This window comes from Cupressus sempervirens, chromosome 4 (assembly GCF_028749045.1).
Source record: "Cupressus sempervirens isolate cs-2001-9-10 chromosome 4, ASM2874904v1, whole genome shotgun sequence".
In the NCBI taxonomy this organism is placed as follows: domain Eukaryota; kingdom Viridiplantae; phylum Streptophyta; class Pinopsida; order Cupressales; family Cupressaceae; genus Cupressus; species Cupressus sempervirens.
Window position 1 is genome coordinate 885040435 of NC_143121.1, and position 19531 is coordinate 885059965.

General features: G+C 35.3%; 1 protein-coding gene across 2 annotated transcripts in view; it reads right to left on the reverse strand.

The window, feature by feature from the left end:
• Nucleotides 1-2026: 2026 nt before the first annotated feature.
• LOC149564226 (myelin-associated oligodendrocyte basic protein) overlaps nucleotides 2027-19531 on the reverse strand; it is a 103873-nt gene continuing 86368 nt past the window's right edge. For both annotated transcript variants that reach the window (XM_089827296.1, XM_089827297.1), the window contains exons 4-6: nucleotides 15252-15422; nucleotides 3005-3118; nucleotides 2027-2884 (exon numbers count right to left, since the gene is read on the reverse strand). In XM_089827296.1, coding sequence (XP_089683422.1) covers nucleotides 2792-2884; nucleotides 3005-3118; nucleotides 15252-15422 — 378 coding nt within the window. In that variant the 3' untranslated portion in view covers nucleotides 2027-2791. The remainder of the gene's footprint in view (nucleotides 2885-3004; nucleotides 3119-15251; nucleotides 15423-19531) is intronic.

Sequence of the window (19531 nt, forward strand, 5' to 3'; positions counted from 1 at the left end):
CTCCAAAATCACCAAGAGACCCTGCAGCATAACAATAGCATGAGACTAAGATTTTTTAAATGAGGAAAGAGCCCTCGCTTTTAAAGAAAAATAGACGGTAGAGATTAAGAGGCAAGATGAATGTAATCAAGGGTGGAGTTTGCAAGTGGAAGTGATCCATGTGCACAAGCATTTCAACCAATCACAATTAATGATTGACTTTTGAGAGAGTTTGAAATGTGTTAAGGAGAATTAAAGTTATTTTAAAAATAGAAGATTCCTCTGACATAGGAAATTGTGCATTCATGTATAGATAAAAATATCTTTTTTTTTTTAATTTCTAAAATAGGAATAATGTTTTATGTGTGCACACTTAAGATAAGAGATGAGTGGAGAATTTTATTTAATTAAAAAGGGGACACATTCTTTTAATTAAATATGAACTTGGGATGAAATGGCCATACCATAAGTTATAATCAAATAAATAGATTTTTGAGGATTTGATAAAAAATAACCATTATAAACATTAGATAAATTATGGGAAAAATGGAAGGCTCATACTCTAGATGACCATTTTTAGTTGACTACAATTAATTTCCTCATAGACTAATAAATCATTAATCTCATAAACCCAATAACATTTCACTCTAAACTTTCCAGTTTTTGACTCGTACGAAATGTTCACACAAATTCTCTTTCCGCACGGAATCATTCCATGCAGACTATCCAATTCGTCTTCCACAAGATGGCCCACTAACATGCAAAGATTCAGCTTTTCACGCGAACCTGAACAACATATTATATGAAATTGCACCCAGAATGCTAATAGTCTGAACACCATGTGCAATTTTGACTAAAAACTACGAAACAAATGTCATATAACTGTAACCAGCTGTGCTGACAGCATAAAATCCACCGGCTGCCTCAGATTTTTGTATTGGCGGACAACCACCCCATTATAGTAACAAATGTACGATTGGACATAGAATGTTTTTGTTACGATCTTCAAATAACTGTTGTATTCTGATGCCCTTAATAAGTCCCCGTTTTAAGCCGCTTAGATGTAGTATTTCATGAGGGTACATTGTTACTTGAGGGTCTATTTTTATGGCGTTTATAATTTCATAAAAGTTAAAGAAGTTTGATAGATTTTAAGGTGCAAATTTGAGCTCTTAAAAAAGATGTGCCGGCTAGAAATTTCCAATTCTTATCAATAAAAGATTTCAAAAAAATTTAAAAACATCAGACCAATGGCTTTCATAAATCATAAAGCTCAAATTTATAAGAATCATCAAAATTCTCATAAATAACTTTAAATGGTCTCGCAACAGCTGGCAGGTAACTTTGAGCACTCAAATTCTTTAAAAAGCATCAGAATAAACAATGGCGTTGACTGAACAAACCTTTAAAGAAAGCATCAGAAAGAAGGAAGCGCCAGGTGGCCGGCATGAACGACGTCTAGAAATGAAGCATGATCTGCCGTTTTATATGTGTAATTATCAATTAAATATAAACAGAATTAAATACGAACTTTTAATTGCATTTGCCATACTTAGATAATGATATGATTTAGATTGATTGTGATAAAATTCGAAATTCCTTGCTCTGATACAGAGTTAGGCCTGGGAATTAAAAAAGGGAGCAGAATAGAATTGCTTTATTTTATATATATATATATATGTTCGAAGGCAGTGAACAGCAGTTTGCCTCGTGAAGGAATATAGCCTCAAAATTGAATAGGTTGACCTAATTAATCCATAAAAAACAACATTGATAATGAAATCGGTCATTCATAAAATTATATTGGAACAGAGTCGACGAAAGGTTAGCCCTAGAAATTTAAAGATTTTTGAGAAAATACCAAGTCAAAATCTGTTTTTCCTTAGAGAAGTTTAAAAGCTTTTTGAGAAAATACTATGTCAAGCAACAAAGACTCTTATTCCTAGCACATTTGAAGATTTTTAAGAAAATGCTCTCGACTGACAAAATTGTTATTCCTAGCACATTTAAAAATTTATGAGAAAATGCTATGATGGGTGACAAAATCTTTACTTATCAAATTTAAATTTTATTGAGAGAATACTGTCAGCTATCACAAACTAAGCTATTCCTGGCAGATTTGAATATCTTAAAGAAAATGCTCTTTTGAATGGGGGAAAAACTCGTATTCCTTGCACATTTAAAGACTTCTGAGAAAACGCCATGTCAAAATACATTTTTTGACTTGTCGTGAACAGTAACAATTGAGAAGATAATATTCAGCCTAGATATCTTAAAGAAGCATGACCTTTTTGCATCATGCAATGATTAATTAACTCATCTAAGACAACATTTGTGTGACTTGTGCTTGACATTGCAATGTTGACAATCATGCACCAGAGTCCTCATTACAAATGCATGCAACAGTAAAGCCCATTATGAGGGCATCTACATTGTCAACATTGACTGGGCAATAAAGACCCCAATCCTGGCAGAAGAAGATCATAACCAACCATGGATGAAAAATTATCTCAATGGTTACTTTATCCTCTCTCTGCTTCCTCATTTTCATTTCTTCAATTAATAGCATTATTTTGATAGGTAAGGGGGCATTTATGAAATATAGACTATATGCTTTTAGGAAGTGTGCTGAATTATAGTATACATATGACTATGCATTGTGCTGTACAAAAAATAGTACATAATAACGTGGAATATCTCAAAGCAATCTATAACTCTCCATTCTACAACTCTTCTATCTTCATATCCAATAAGTTGTATTCTAGGGCAGATAAATAATATGGGATACAGGCAACCGTACTTAGATTACCACTCATAGCGGCCGTAAAAGTGGGTAATCTTGCAATAACTCATTTTCCATTAGTGTATCATATTCATTTTGGGGAGTCCATAGTACTTCCACTGCCTGTATTAAGCAACATAAAAGACGATTAAAAACATCAGTGTTGAAAAATAAAGATTTCAACAATAACTGAAACATGTTTGTAAGATTTGAAATGTAAAACATTTTCTTTAATGTAATTACCAATGTTTGGCGTGATGGTATGGAACCCAATTTCTTCAAGGCCTCCTTAAGATCTGCACTACTCTTGATTATTGGTAACTTGTGCTCCCCCTCAGCAGCAACAAGAATAGTGACCTGTGATGTGAAGTCCAGACATAATTTCTCATAGAGTTAACTGATAAATGGTAGAAACCAAAAAACTAAGAACTTATTGTTAGCATACTGGACTTGCCAATTATTGTGCAGGTTCATTATGTGGAAATCTTGAGATACTAATTCAAATTAATGATGCAGATAAGAAACCAGAGAAGGAATATTTGAAATAAGAAAAACAACCAATGGTGCTTCGCTACTCTCTTATGAAATGATAATGTTCTTGAAAGCTCAGACTGCATAAGGACTAAAACTACAAAAAAAGACACCTACAATTTCCTTAAATACTCTCCTCTTCTGTTTGGAAGCAATTGAAGAAAAGCTGCAAGTGTATGTATAGAGCCAGAAAAGGTTACTAGAAATGGATTTGACTCCATTATTATTCTAATTTTCGACCACCATCTTTTATGAGCTTTTAATTTTTCAATAATTATTCTTAACTAATAATAATAATAAATTAATAATATTATTTTTTTCAGAAGTTAAAACAATAATAATATCTAGATATTATTATTTAAAATTTTATTATTAATTATAATTTAAAAATTAATATGTGAAATATAAGTTGCCCATTTTGGTACAGGCTGGGTCACCTAACAGCGTGGCAATTTTTTCCATTCTTGGATACAATACATTCAGTTACGGCTGTATTGTATATATGGTGATCTTATGGATGGAACCATACAAAAAGGATATATAGGATTTCATATAAAGCTTTGTGATCATTCTATGTAAGCGTGAACATCAAAAAAGGGAAAAAATTAAATTCTTTATATAATAAAATTCATTATATATGAAATTATAACAACTTTTGAAGCAAAACATAATGCTAGACTTGAGGATGGGAGGAGATTTAATACAAAGGCTTCCTACATGTTTAAACATCTGTCAAACAGTACTTATCTAACATCACATATTGATATATATATCGATAAAGCAATTAGCTTCTCTATATATCTCCTCAAATTATCAAATGATATAGAATTGGGCTTTCATAACCCCATCACACAAGCCAAAATAAAGAAACCTATTTTCTTAGTGCAAATTGACAAGAGTCAAAGATTGGACAATATTAAATAATATGCCTCCACATCTGAGCAATATAAACCTATTTCATTGTGAGATCATTTACATCATCATTGCTAAAATGATTGTTCATTGACTGTAGCCTATCCTTATTAAACTATCCAAGTTGTCCAAGCAATATTCTTTTTTGTCTCCCTCCATTTTGTTTTCTTAAACAAATAGGGGGAGGGGGGAGGGGGGTGGGGTTTCCTACCCACAAGCTCCATTTCAGAGACATTCCTGATTGAAACCTGGTTAAAGGTGTCTCGATTGCTAATTTGGTCTGTTAAAGAATAAGATTGTCAAGTCAAGTCAGCAGGAAGTCTAGTCAAAACAAAAGATTGCGCCAGATATATTGTCAACACAACATATTTCTTGTCAAATGATAGTCCTTACTCAAAATATTAATAAATAGGATCAAGTGAACACTCGAGCTAATTCAGGAGTGCTTGGAGGCGCCCTATGAGAACATTGGGAGCATCCCAACCATATTGTGTTTTATATGCATATGGCCATTTGCCACTCCCACTCCCAAAGTATTTTGGAGTGGGAACATGACCAGTTTATGAAGAAGCTGATCATATAGGTTGAGATTAGAATTGATAGATAAATTGTGAGCGTTTGGCAATTAACTTTACAAGTTGTGGCTAAGGCCACAATAGGTTACAGAGGTTGAGATTAGAATTGATAGATAAGTTGTGAGCATCTGGCAATTAAATTTACAAGTTGTAGTTAAGGCCAAAATAGGTTATAGACTATAGACCCAATGAGGTTATCAATGTAATTCCCACAAACATTGCTCTATTACCAGTCAGGCATCTATAGGCCCAATAGAGATCCAAATCTCATTATTTTGGCCATTTCTTTTAATCATCAGCTTCCATCTAATAAACATTGAATTTTTTAAACACTCCAACTGCTAAGAATATCTGGATTGCCTCTATCCGGGCAATAGGAGCATAAGTTTCGCCAAAGTCAATACCTTCAATTTGAGTAAACTCTTGCAAACTAGTCTTGCATCGTTCCTTATTACTTTTCTATTTTCATCCAGCTTGCTTCTGAATCCCTCTTTGTACCAATCACGTTAATGTTAGTCAGTCAGGAAGCAAAAGCAAGTTCCCAAGTCTCATTCTTCTCTATCTGATCAAGTTATTCTTCCAATGCTCTTACACGGTACTAATAATTACATGCTTCTTCCACAATTTTCAGTTCAACCTATTGTGAGCTTTTCACATCATCAGTCCACTGCAAATGGGGACCCCTTCTTTTTCTTTAGTAGCAGGAGTAGTAGTCCTAGGTGGTTTTAGTTGGCAACAATTTTCAAAATTCCTAGTTTGGGAAGTGAGTTTGTGTTATTTCGGCCTGCCAGGAAGTAATGTCTATCTGGGGTGTCAGAAAAAGTTTAGTCTATTAGGAATTTAGAGTTGAAACCAAGGGATTCGTGATGAAGTGAGTCAAAACATTTTGAAAATCCTTGCTCCAGCTTCAATTCAATTTAGAAAGTCAAGATAGGTTGAGAGAGGTAACATTATTGAAGGCATGCTCCTGAAGTTTCGGTCAAGAATTTTTTGAAAACCCCCAAAATCTAGAATCACTCTTATGAAACTGAAGCCTATCTCAAACATCCTAATAAGATAAATCTTCCCAACTCCTGAGCTGAAAATGGCTAATAACTCGTGTATACATCCTCCCACATCCTAACCTATCTCAAAGTTTGAGCTTTATCTTTATGCCTTTGATCAGTTGTAGGCGATGTATGTGAAAGCATTAAGTTTGTTTAACAATACGAAAGCAATGTATGTGAAGGCAAGTCAAATAGAGCAGGGAATCTTAAAGGAGTTGGGAGCCATCAAAGAACAGAAAATCTTTTGGAAAGAGATTGTTGGTAACCTTAAGGAAATAAAACAGATGGACAACAATACAGTGAAGTCTCTCAACTTATTCCCAGGTGAAGAAGATGATCAAACCAATATGTGGCTGGAAAACATTGAATGGAAATGCACAAGTATGGATCAGTTGACAAGTGAGCAAGAAAAACTCTTGGAAACTTACAAGCAACTAAAAATCAAAGCCTTGAGAAATCTACCAACGATCATTGAAGACATTCCAATTAACGGGCAAATACAAGATCCAGATGTGTCTGCCATACTAGCAAGTGTGGCAACTAAGATCAATTTAGAATTTAGTGATAAGCAGTTCTCAAGTGTTGATGTTAAGATGGGTCTAAGTGTCACCTCAGTTGCATTAGATTCATGTATTTATTACCTTCCTGGTTATGGCAAGGATCTGGATGGAGCTCAGCGGGATCATGACAAATGTAAATTGAAAATGAAGAGTGTAATCATTAGCAACAATAAGTCCTTGGCTCAAGTTATCAAGTCATTCAGAGCATATAAGGCAAATTCTTCCAGTCAGAAAGCTGCAACAAGAGATATCATTGCAAGCACCTGAAAATTAGCTGTAAAAGATGTTTCTATGCAAGCTGGTCAAAGATGCTATTTTGAGTTATTATGTGTATATGCTGTAAAGGTGTCAACTATGGGCCAAATTTCGGTTTTAGTTAATACGTTGACTTTCTTTAGTAAAGTTAGGATTTGAAGTTGAAGTTTGCACAAGTTAGTTGCAAAAATGTGTTCATAACTTCCAAACTCTAACTTTGTAGTTACTAACCTAGAGTTAGTTGTGATGGAAAAGCCTATAAGTATAAATACAATGGAGTCATGTAAAAGGGAGTTTTGGGCCCTTAATGAATTTGAGATCAGCAATATTATAGCTTCACAAACTAATGCAAAACAATTTTTGAAAGTAAATAAAACTGTCTTGTATTGATGTGATTTCATTGTATTCTTGGTACTAGAATATAATCATCTTCACAAATTTCGCTCTTATTCATTAAGGCAAATTCTCAATATCCTAGCTTATGTTATGGAAAACTTTCTAATGGTATTTTATAGATGTTCACATAATATAAAATCAGATTCACATTAATGGTTGCTTATGAACGTAGCCTTCAGTTTACATAGGTGATATTAAACAAGTTAATCTTCAAAGCTACTGAGAGGTGTTTGTATATTCATTATCAGGAGCTTTCCAATGGATCCTTATGTGAATATGAGTTTTAATCTGTAAAATTCAAATTAAATCGTACAACAGAGCCGTCCCTCTACATGCAGATGAAAGTCATATTCTGCGTGACCTACCAACTGTTGGAAACCAGTTCGTCATAGTTAATTCATTGCGCCAAAATACAAGATTTTGAAAGTGACAAATCTATTTACCAACAGTGCGCAAAGAGGACCACTATACTGATAAAAAATAATGGATCAATGCAAGGCTACAAGATCCTGTCGCAAGCAGAAGAAAGTGCCAAGAATGGCATCGTACTTAGATACAAACCACGAGTTGCATAAAAACATCACTTGAGACATACCATGGGTTGCAGAAATACAGGGCCACAGAGATTAGACACAGAAAAACAGCGAATGGAGAAGAACAACTCCCATTTGAAGCCACAAAAATGAAAACACTCTCGTCATTTTTGTAGAAAATGCCAAGGAAATGGATCAGATCTAAACACATCAAGACTGGAATTTGGATTGCTGAAGCTTGCCAATGGCAACTACAGTGCCACAAAGAAAGAAAAAGGAGTCAAAAATCTGCAAAACAATGGTTGGAAATTATGTGTGTGGGTAGAGACCACACCCATGGAAAAAGGCCACGAAAATCTTCCAGAAAAACCTTAGGTGCTAAGACGGAAGTTTGAAATTTTTTTAAAACTAATAATTTCACAGAGAAATTATAAATTGTTCAAAAAAGATAGTTGACTTAGCTTTGATAACATATTAGACAGACAACAGGTAAAATATTGGATGTTCTATTAACAAAGAAAAAAACGTTCTTATAGAGATTACAGGAGAGATGTTTCTAAAAAGGAGCATACAAATAATAGAAAGAATCTATTATACAAGATATTGATAATATCTAGAAGTGACCATTAAATATAGAAATAATCTAACTTAGGAGATACCATTTTAATCTCCTATAGTTAATCAATATAATAGAGTGATCATATTCATTTGTTCCTTCTAACATAGTGATCGATGTTTAGATCAATATGATCTTTATAATATCAAATCAATACTTGTTTACATCTGCAATTATTGAATAGATCTCTATTCATATTCAGATCAGTATAAGCCATACTATCTCATTATATTCAGATCAATCTTTGTTTCATCAACATTTATCTTGCATAAGCATTTTTAGATATAAGTCAGTCTTTATTGATCAAAGGCAATAAGGCAATCTCCACCATATTGCAATTATACCATCATCAAGAATCCTATAAGAACTAGTATTTGGTAATATAACTCTTGCATAACATCAATAGTGACGGATGTGCAAATCGTAATAAATACATTGTGATATTGCTATCAGGATTTAACTATGTAATTTTGAGTCAAACTCATTGACCCATGTTTCATGAGCAATGATTCAACATGAATCCATCTCTCATGAGAATAAATGGAACACTTAGCACTCATTGGATCTAGGTGATGCTCACAGGGGTGAAGCACCGGGACTTCCTGGGAGGTCACCCATCCCAGTACTACTCCAGCCTGAGCACGCCTAACTATGGAGTTTCCTCCATGGTTAAACCCAAAGCTTGCAACCCCATTTGCAAAACCTTCACCAAGTGTTGTGCCTTATGAACCATTCATTAGAAAGCCCCTTAAGCTCATCAATTGATAAGTAGGAGATAATTTCCACAGCAAGTCAAATTGTGATATTGCTATCAGGATTTAACTGTGTAATTTTGAGTCAAACTCATTGACCCATGTTTCATGAGTAGTGATTCAACATGAATCCATCTCTCATGAGAATAAATGGAACACTTAGCACTCATTGGATCTAGGTGATGCTCACAGGGGTGAAGCACTAGGACTTCCCGGGAGGTCACCCATCCCAGTAATAAATACATGCAATTATAGAAAATAAAAGAATTTTGTGCAAGTCATAAATAGAAAGAAGTCTCTTGCAATTTAAGAAATTAGACAAAACCCTAAGAAATCATATATGGGGGCATTAGAATGTTCAACAATCTCCCCCTTTATCATTGATAGCGAACAATAAAATGTTGCCAACTTGCCACCACAACCCAAACTAGTCTAAAACTCCCCTATGAAATTGTTTCTGTATGAATCTTTTGAGCATTTGACTTCTTTAATCCTCTTGAGATCTACAAAATTTTGGGTCTCTTTGTCCCCCTTTGACATCAATGGCAAAGGAAAAGAATCCAAAAACATCAACTCACTTGTAATTTCTCTAAAACAAACTTTGCAAGACCACCAAGTTTTCTTGCAAAAGGGATTCAAAATTCCCCATCAACCTATGCTTCCCAACTTCTGTCAAAGATTCTCAAAAGTATCCTTTGGAAGGGGTTCTACAAAAATGACCACAATTTGCTCCTTTGTATCAACATATTCTAGCTTCACTTCATTGTTTGCAACCTTCTCTCTTAGGAAATGATGCTTGATGGAGGTATGTTTTGTCCTTAATGCATTACCTAGTCATTGGACATGTTGATGGCACTTGTATTGTCATAAAGAATAGAAATAGGCTTATCAAATATAGCTTCATTTGCTTAAAATTCATTTTTTTGTTGTGCCTAAAGTATCCCTGCGACCCATCCCAGTGCCCGACCCGCCTTATCTTGCTTCAAATTCTATTACATCCATAAGACTTCGGTACAACATGAATCTCTTGCAATTTACTCTTCTTATGTTGTGGATAGGGATATTCCGTCATATTTTTTGCTCAAGCAAGATATGAGATTGTCACAGAGCAAGAAAGCTCCACCACTTGTGCTCTTTTAATCTCTACATTTCTAGTCCAAACTACGTCTGTGTATGCTATCAATGGGAATCTATCATGATTAGGATACCACAAGCCCAAATCCAATATAGCCTTCAAATATCTAAATATTATTTTCACTACCTTGACATGGGTTTCCTAAGGCGCAGCATGAAACCTAGCTACTTCTAGTGAGGTTTTCACCCCATTGTGAATGAGGAACCCCTCTTTTGGCTTGTAGTTGTTAGGTTAGTTTGGTTTTGACTATAAATTTGGTAGTTCAAAGATTTTAAAGACTGGGAAATGGTAGAGAAATCAAGTCATCAAGTCATGTCTTTAAAGTGGGAACGTTGAAATTAAAGCCCTTCTAGATCAAGTTGTAGTGGGTTGAGTCAATAATCCTAAGTGTATTTAAATTTTGGCTAGTCAAATAGTCCAAAATACATTATAGAGGCATATTTTGTGCATAAGGGCCTTCAAATCTTTATAAAAATTGATTTTTCGTACTTTAAATTCCAAAAATCCTAAGAAAAATCATTTTTTCTTTATAAAAGTACACAAAATTTGTACTTACTACAAATTTCCCCACTTTATTTATTCAAAATCGTACTTAGCATGGTTTTTCCCACTTATTTTGATCGAAATCCGGACTTTAAATTTGCCCGCTTAAATTGATCAAAATCTGGACTTACTATAAACTTCCCCACTTTAATTGATCAAATTTCCAAACTCACTATGAATTTCCCCACTTACATTGATCAAAATCCGGAGATAGCATGAAATTCCCCACTTTAAATTACCTTTTCTCTAGAAAATTGGAAGTGTCAAGAGTTTATCCACACATGGGTCAATTTTCCCACCTGGAATCCAAGGATATAAGGTGAGTGAAGAGTCCAAATTTTAGACAATTTTCCCCTTGGGGTTTACATTTAGTCAGATTTTAGGATACAAAGTGTGGATTGTCCCTATGAATGTCTGAATTTATCAAGAGACAAGTTGATTTCTCCCCTTTGGGATGACTAGGAAAGATGAATTTTTTTGTAGGTATGGGAACTAGCTTATCCCTACATGGGTCAAAATTCCCCACTTGTGAAAAAGGAAAGACATAAACTACAATGAATGAAACGTAAGAATTTATCCTTGCATATATTGATTGCACTACTTGAACACCGAGAAAGGGGATGTGGATAAGTACTATGGAAGTGTGGATTCTTCCTTTGGATTGGTGAAAAAGGGACTTAGTTAATTTTCGCATGTCCCTATATAAATCAATTTTTGCTTGGTGGTGTTTTTTGTTATAAATTAACTTAAAAAAAGAAAAACAATATAATAAAGTTTTACAAGCTTCTGGAAGACAAAAGTTTAATCCCGCCTTGCTAGTGTGGGTGAAAGGCCAACCAAGAATCACTTTAAAAGGAAGCTACAGCCACTAGAGAAAATAAAAGAAACAAGCAAGTGGCTCAAGGTGATACAAGAAAGTCTAAGGAGCTGGAAATTAAGCAAAAGGGAGCATCAACAATCATTGGCTAATCTGATCTCAGGTGAAATCAGACTTCAAAGGGAAGAAAATAAGGTGAGTTTGCTGCCATTATCATGTCCTCAAAATCTAAGTCTGAGAATTACAAATGTGAGATGATTTTGGCCAAGGCCCAAAACAATATTGGAATTTTTCCTCGTGCCCAAACTGTTACGGATCACTGTAGGGCAGATTTATGAGGTTTGTAGGATGAAATTGAGGCCAAAGAGGGGCTGATAACAGGGTGTCTCCAGACTAAGTCTGAGATTTGTTTTTCATGAAGGGCAATTTCATTTGAAAAATCATGTGAGAATTCCAGCCTCTCAATTCTATCCAAACATGATTGCAGACAAATGACAAGGCTGAAAGTGGATTTCTGAGACTGACTGGTGGCATCTAGGCACTAATAGATAAGGGTTTTCAACCAAAATCTGAGGATTTCCTCATAAGGGATAATTTTTTTCAAAAATTCATATAAAATACGTAAAGCTACAAACTGCTCCGGATTTGATTGTGGACTAATGGCAAGGTTAAAGCTCATCTTCCTTGATTGCCTGCAAGCGTAAAAGGGGCTGAATATGAGAGTTTTCGGGCTAAGTTTAAAACCCCCACTCCCCCAACTTCCAATAAATTTTTTCTTTCTAAGAAACTTTCTTGAGTTTATCAAGATTCTCAAAGCTAATCTATCTTCATTGTAGACCATTTGAGACTGATTTTACACCCATTTGAGGCCAAATAAGGTCTGATACAACATGGATCTGAAAACACTAAAAATAGGGGCAATTTGGAAAAAAAATCTCATACTTTACCAACTTACCCAATCTTCGAGGCGGCTGTTGCTGAGTCTTTGGGAGGTATTTTGGGGAAGGATCAACAATAGTGCGGACTAAATTCATCCAGAGAGGGTGATTTTCAGACTAGACCTCAGAAAGTCTAAGTTTGTCTTTATGGAGAAAGATGGATTTTGACCATGGTTGGTTGGTGTTTTGATTCATAATTTGCATATAAATCCATGGATCGTGATTTTTAATGAACTTATTGGGAGATTAGGACTGATTTTATGTTGTCCTCAGACTTGCTATGCGCTGTCCTCAGGAAAAATAAGAAGTCTTTGTCTTTAGGATCTGATTTTGGCTATATTTGATCATTTAATGTCCTAAGATTCTCCTCCAGATGCTTATTCAATTCACAAACTTATTGGATACAATTTTGTATTGATTGCATTGAATTCAAGGACTTAAAAGTTTGAAAAATTAATATTAAGTTCTTTTAATAGCTTACTGACTTCAAGTTTTGTACCAGGAAACATGTCCAGATCAAAGGCAAGGATAATTGCATGGAAGTGAATAAAGGAAGGTGGAAGACAAGTTCAAGCTCAAGGCCAAGGAGGGCAATGAAAGAGGACTGACCTGAAGCAGTCAAGATCAAACGATGACAACACTTCAAGATAATGCACTTCAAAGCAAAGATAAAGGAAAGAAAACCAAAGGATCATGCTGAAGGAATTATTCCAAAACCAAACCTTCATCAAGCAGGAGCATGGGACAAGTCTGGATTTAAAGAAATTCATGGACAAAGTTCAAGGATTCAATTCAAGGGCATTCTTGTGTCCCTATGCAACTCAGCTTTCACTTAAATAAATGCTTGAAGAAAAAGGACTATCTTACAGGGAGATCAACGTGCTCCTATTCGAATCAATTTTCCATATGGATCAAACAATTACACCAAGGAATGGTCAAGGATGATCTTAACACCAAATTTAGCCTAGGAGCGTGGACAAGGAGACAAGGACAAGTTTAAGGCCGAGAGCAAGAAAGAATTCAAGACAAGATTCCCATAAAGGGCACGATTGATTCATACAAGTAAATGGATTGAGGAAGATTTAATATGCCAAGGAAGATGTTAATGTGTTGAAGGGATTGCCTAAATGATCAAGTCCAAAGATAAAATTTTGGACAATGAAGGTGGAAATACAAAGGGTTCAAGTATTACAAAGTCGAGACATCCAAGAGAAAGAAGTCCAAGAACAATGAAGAAATCCCAAGGATAAGGAATTGGAATTAAGATAAAGATAGCAAGAGAAAAGAGGCATACATGTTCATAATGATGAGTTATATGATGTTTAGGCAGCTTCCTTGCTTCCTATTAGTCCCCCCAAGCCATTGAGTTTTCTCATTGGCTCATTTTATGGTGCTTCATTTCTATTAATCTGAGCCATTGATTTCAAATCAATCTTGGCTATTCATTGTAACTGGGGCTCCTATATAGACTCCACCCCTCTCATTTGTAAAACAGGACTTGGTGGAGAACTACTGCTAAGATAATGCCAAATTTTCTCTATTTTTCAATGTCGTGTCTTGCATGGCAGATTGTTTTGATCAAGTTTGAATTATTACATGATCCACAATCTTCACTTAGCGTAGGATTCAATTTCATGTTGATTAGAAGTAGTTTAGTTGGATAAAGAATTGTGGATGTTTGCTTGCTTGACTCAGATATAAACTAAGCCACTAGCCACTTGCTTGTGGTAGGAGTGCCTTGCGTGGTGAGCTAGTGAAAGTGCTTAACTTCATTTGATATCCAATTTTTAGTTTCCATCCATTAATAGGATTGAGAAAGGTAGATATTGATTTGAAAACCATGAGTATATCCTTAGAAGCTTGCACTAGCTGTGTGGAGTCATTGATAAAGCTATATATAGTAGAGTCCAAGTTAATTCATACTTCCAGTTCTTTCCATCATGAGTCAAAAGTAGTAGTAGCTGTAGAGGTTAAATTTAAGTTGAAGTCAGGTTGAAAATCAAAGCATATTTTGATTACACATTATGAAGCTAAATGTTTAGAAGTGAAAGCAGTTGACAAGTCTTGAATGAAGTATTGTTAGTCACCTAAGTGATCCAGAAAATCACGTTATTTCCTTGAGCGAGTATCCACAATAGAGGGAACCTTGAAGTCATTTCATAATTTTACCTTGCAACATAGCATAAGAAGTGACCTTATATAAAGAGAGAATTGAATATTTGGTGTTTCACTCGGAAACATTGAGTGTTTGATTTTGTATTTTGTAGTGGAACAAAACTCACATCAACACTACCATGCCTAAAGCTTGCACTATATCTGATCTAGAAGTAGTTACATACAACAAACTACCAATCAGAACCTATACAAGGTCTTATTTGTCAAAGAAAACTCATCATCTTTGCTCAATTTAAACCCAGTAAGCATTGGTGTACTTACCAGATTGCATTCCTCCATCTTGAATTTGTTCAATGTTTATTTTATCTATATATGGTTTGGGATATGAATATTCCCATTTGTAAACCAAAAAAGAAAGACAGCTCAACAAGCATTGACATCTCAAATTCCTTTTGCATTGCATTCTAGAACTCTTGGCACACTGCATCACTACTGTCTTCAAAGATAATTTCACCCACAAAAACATCATGGAACTCTTTGCATTGTCTTTAGGGTGTGGTATCTGGTTTTAGATTCTAAATTCTGTATATTTTGACATAATTTTAAATGAAATTTAAATCTTAGCCAGAAAATAGCACCACCAACTATAGGATGCAACTAATCAAACCACAGAAATTTAGTGATTTCTAATTCAACCTTGAATAATATGTCAGCGTGTAATTGAGACACTTAAGATTACATTAAAATATTTCAGAATTGAAATTACCACAATATACTCATTGGCAAATACATCTGACCCCATCCTAACTCTGCTTGGCTGACGCTTTAACATGCTGTTGACATTGACCATTGTCTCCTCATCGAATTTCCCTCGCTCCTCTATTGAAAGCTGATTGAAGCGCTCCTCACCAGCATCCATATTCCGCTTAATATCTGACTGTAAAAGCAAGAAAATGAATTCAGTATGCAGCTCACCCCACATCAACAAAACTTAATTCTCAAAAAAACAAGAAATAAAATTATGTAAATTCTAAATGCAACCCACAATGATATTTTCTTTCATATTCCTAACATTAATACATTCGTCATTTACTCCAAAATGATGATTGTCAGCATACAGTTCCTTTGTAAGTCATCATTTCTGTATATAAGCTAAAATATTATGCAGGATATTATGTCAAGCTCATATGGTTCCAAGTTCTTCAATAATTTGGAATAAAATAATTGGTCATAAAAGCATTGTCATTTATTTGCAAATATGTGTTGAATAGAAGTTTGGCAAGCTAAATCAGCAAATCTCTTTTATGTTTCAAGTATTGTTATTTTAAATTCCATAAATATCATTCTGGCATTAACACAACTGAAAGAGTCTTTAAATTGCATTACTAATTTAAATCCAATGTTTGTCAGTGTTAGTTCTCCTAGGGATTCTTACAAATTAGGAAGTTGTAAATTCTTCTTGTTTCATTAATATTTTTCAAAGAACATGGGCCTAATGATGCAGCCAACCTTCCAAATACAAGCAAGCACTCTGGCGTCTAATCGAACATGTCATGTCCCCAATTTTTAATAAAAATATTTTAATTAGAATAATTAATTAAGTTGTCCTAAAAATTAAATAATATCACGAGGACTTATTTTATTTATTTATTTAATTAATAAAGGGGCCCAGCTTTTATTAATTATCTGTTGGTATTTGCCATGTCAACATTCTTTGTAAACCCTTGGAAGTTTTCTCCGAAGGGGTATTTATGTGCGATATTTAGGAAGTTGTTAGTATGCGATTTGGATTATTATTATTTTCTACTACAAATTCTTGTTGGAGTTTTCTATTGTTCGCCATTTCCGAAGTGAAAGATCTTCCCTACTTGGCTTTCCGGTTTTGGTGGGATTCAACCCTCACCCTATTCCATTGCCTATAATACTTTGCTCAGATCTGGCAAATCAAAGCACCATCTTTGTCTGTGAGTATTAATTGGAGAATATCGGCATTCAATATCTATTCATGCTTGGCATTTATTTCATGAAGTTGTGTTTTAATATTATTTGTATATAAGTTTGTATTCTCTTTCCAACTTATGTACAACACCCTCTGTAATTCTCCCTCCATCCCTCTGTACTCCTCCCTCCATCCACCTCTCTCCGTACTCCTCCATCCATCCCTTTGTACTCCTCCCTCTATACTTTCCCCTCCATCCCTCTTTACTCCTCCCTCCATCCACCTCCCTCTATACTCCTCCCTCCATCCCTCTATACTTCTCCCTCCATCACCGTACTACCTTCACCTCCATCGTACTCCTCCATACATTACCATATTCCTCCTTCCACATTCGCCATACATCGTCAAACACCGTACACCATCCATAAGGCTATCCCGCACAGACCCCAAGGCATTACCGCATGGACACATCATATCGTACAGCCTCCTTCCGTACGAACATCAAGCAGCCACTGCCTTCTCTATCAAATGTAATTAAGTATAGAATCCAAGTCTCTTCGTACCTCAGGAATATTATAGTTGTATCAAAGCTAGCGATTTCGCTAACCTATTGGGAGAATTGAGAGTTTAGTTTTGGATCACACTATGCAGCCAATGATGCCATAAAGTATCCAGTTGACTGGAAGGCACAATTGTTGGTCGAATACTCCAAAAACACTTTTGCATGCAAATTGATGGATGGCTACATTTTGGATGACAAATACAAGGTAGTCGTTGCCATCATCTACTACAAAGATACAATCTATTTCGTACCTAAGTCCAAGATAAAGGAAAGGCTTCTCGAAGAAGACACTTCACAAATATCATTGAACCAACACTCGATGATCAACTTGATGAAAATATGAGTTCTACAACTGATCCTTCAAACAAGAAGACTCTACAAGTAGTTATTTAACTTCCTAGTGATGCGGACTTGATCAAGGATTATTTGCAAGAGCAATCTTTGCAATTAGTTGAATACAGAGTTTACCCTTTTGCGAGGCATGAGGCATACATATTCTTATGGAAACTTGAGTTATGAGATTCCTAAAGAAATTTATGAGCATAATGATATGAAGGCTATGGATTTGACCATTGAGGCATCTCAATGGTATCCTAATGACTCTGGGCATGAGCATGTTTATATCAAAGTGGCACAGCAAAAGCTTGATGGACATTTACTTTTCTCACCTACATCCAAGTGCGTGTACATGATGCGACATGAAGGCTTCAATAGATACAATTATTTGTACTTGGTTTGGGACCCTAGAGCTGCAGTACGAAAATCATTTGATGATGTATTGCTTGAGGGCAAGCAATCTTTGAGCGGGAAGGATTTGTCATGTCCCCAATTTTTAATATAATATTTTAATTAGGTTAATTAATTAAGTGGTCCTAACAATTAATTTACACCATCCCTCCGTAACTCTTCCTCCATCCCTCTGTACTCCTCCCTCCATCACTGTACTACCTACCCTCCTACATTACCATATTCCATCTTCCACATTCACCATACATCGTCAAACGTCGTACGCCATCCGTAAGGCTATCCCGTACAGACCCCAAGGCATTACCATACAAACACATCATACCATAGGGCCTACTTTCGTATGTTCATCAAGCAGCCACTGCCTCCCTATCAAACGTAATTAAGTATAGAATCTAGGTCTCTCCGTACCTTGGGAACATTATAGAGCATGGATATATCTCTCGAATTGCACTCCATGTGGATTTGTGATGTGTGTCAAGTTGGGGTTATGAGGTCTTAGAAGGCAGTACAGAGCACAAGGGGAGCATGTAGCATTAACGTGCAACTGTAAATTGAAAGCATGGACTAGATGTGGTCAGGCTGCAAAGAAGAGGCACATAAGACCTGCATTTCAATCTAACATTGTATCAAAGCGGCATAGGGCCAGTGCATTCATCCAATCTTACAATGTTGAAGGTGGAAGAAAGAGGGAAGTTATGTTTCGTGTATGAGGAGCATGTAGCACCCACAGAAGTATATTTTTAAAAAAGTAATTTTTTAAAGATTAAACTTAAAATTTCAAGTTCACAAATTTAACTTTAAAAATTGGACTAAAAAAATTTGTTTACATTGGATATGGGCCAAAGTAATTTCATTATTTTGCGTTTAGAAGACAGGCTTTCCTAACAATTGGCAACATTTTGCATACCATTCATATAAAGTAACTTGAATAAGCAGTTTTTTTGATTTAATTGCTTTCATAAACCCACGGTCCAGCGGTGTGTCCTAAAATGGCAACAATCTAGTCTACTCCCAAAGCTTACTGAAAAGAACTACAACATATGAAGTCATAAATAGTATACCATTTCAAATGTCATGATCTTGATCATTGTGTCAACGGAGGAGTAAATACTAGATCATGATTTGCAGAACTATGACAAGGCATGTAGTGCCTCTCCCGTTTGCCTCCTGCATGATATCCCTATGGATGTAGTTTTGGCATTATGTCTATGGTGGTGCCTCTATGAATTTGGATGAGAACTTTGTTATAATGACTTGGTTTGGCCCTAGATGCCTCATTGTGGCTTTATGTGATTGGTGATGCTTACCTTATGCTTGGATGGATGTATCTTTATATTTTATAATCATGTTTGGCCAGTGTGGCATTGGTGCATTTGTGGCGATTTGGATTATGTTGTTTCTTTAACAAGTTGCTTATTTCCTTGTACCTGTTTGTGAGACTAAGAACCATTGTGCAGTTGTTTGTTGTACACTTGATTAGGGATGCTAGACCTTTTGAGATTATTATTATGAGTTTTGTGGACTTACTATGTCCCTGGGTATTTGGATTCGAGCTAGACTCTTTTATGTGATTTTGTGGTTATTTGTGTATTAGGACCTTGTATTGGCATAATGAGATGCACCTGCTTACAATACATTTTATTGTTCTTACTCATATCACTACTGATGTAGATAATAGGCTATGCTTTCAAAGATGATCAGATTTGCATGATGATTCATTCACTAATGTATGTGTTAGTGGTAATGGAGATAATGTTCATTACCATGCTCGGCTATTATGTGGTTCAAAGACTTATTG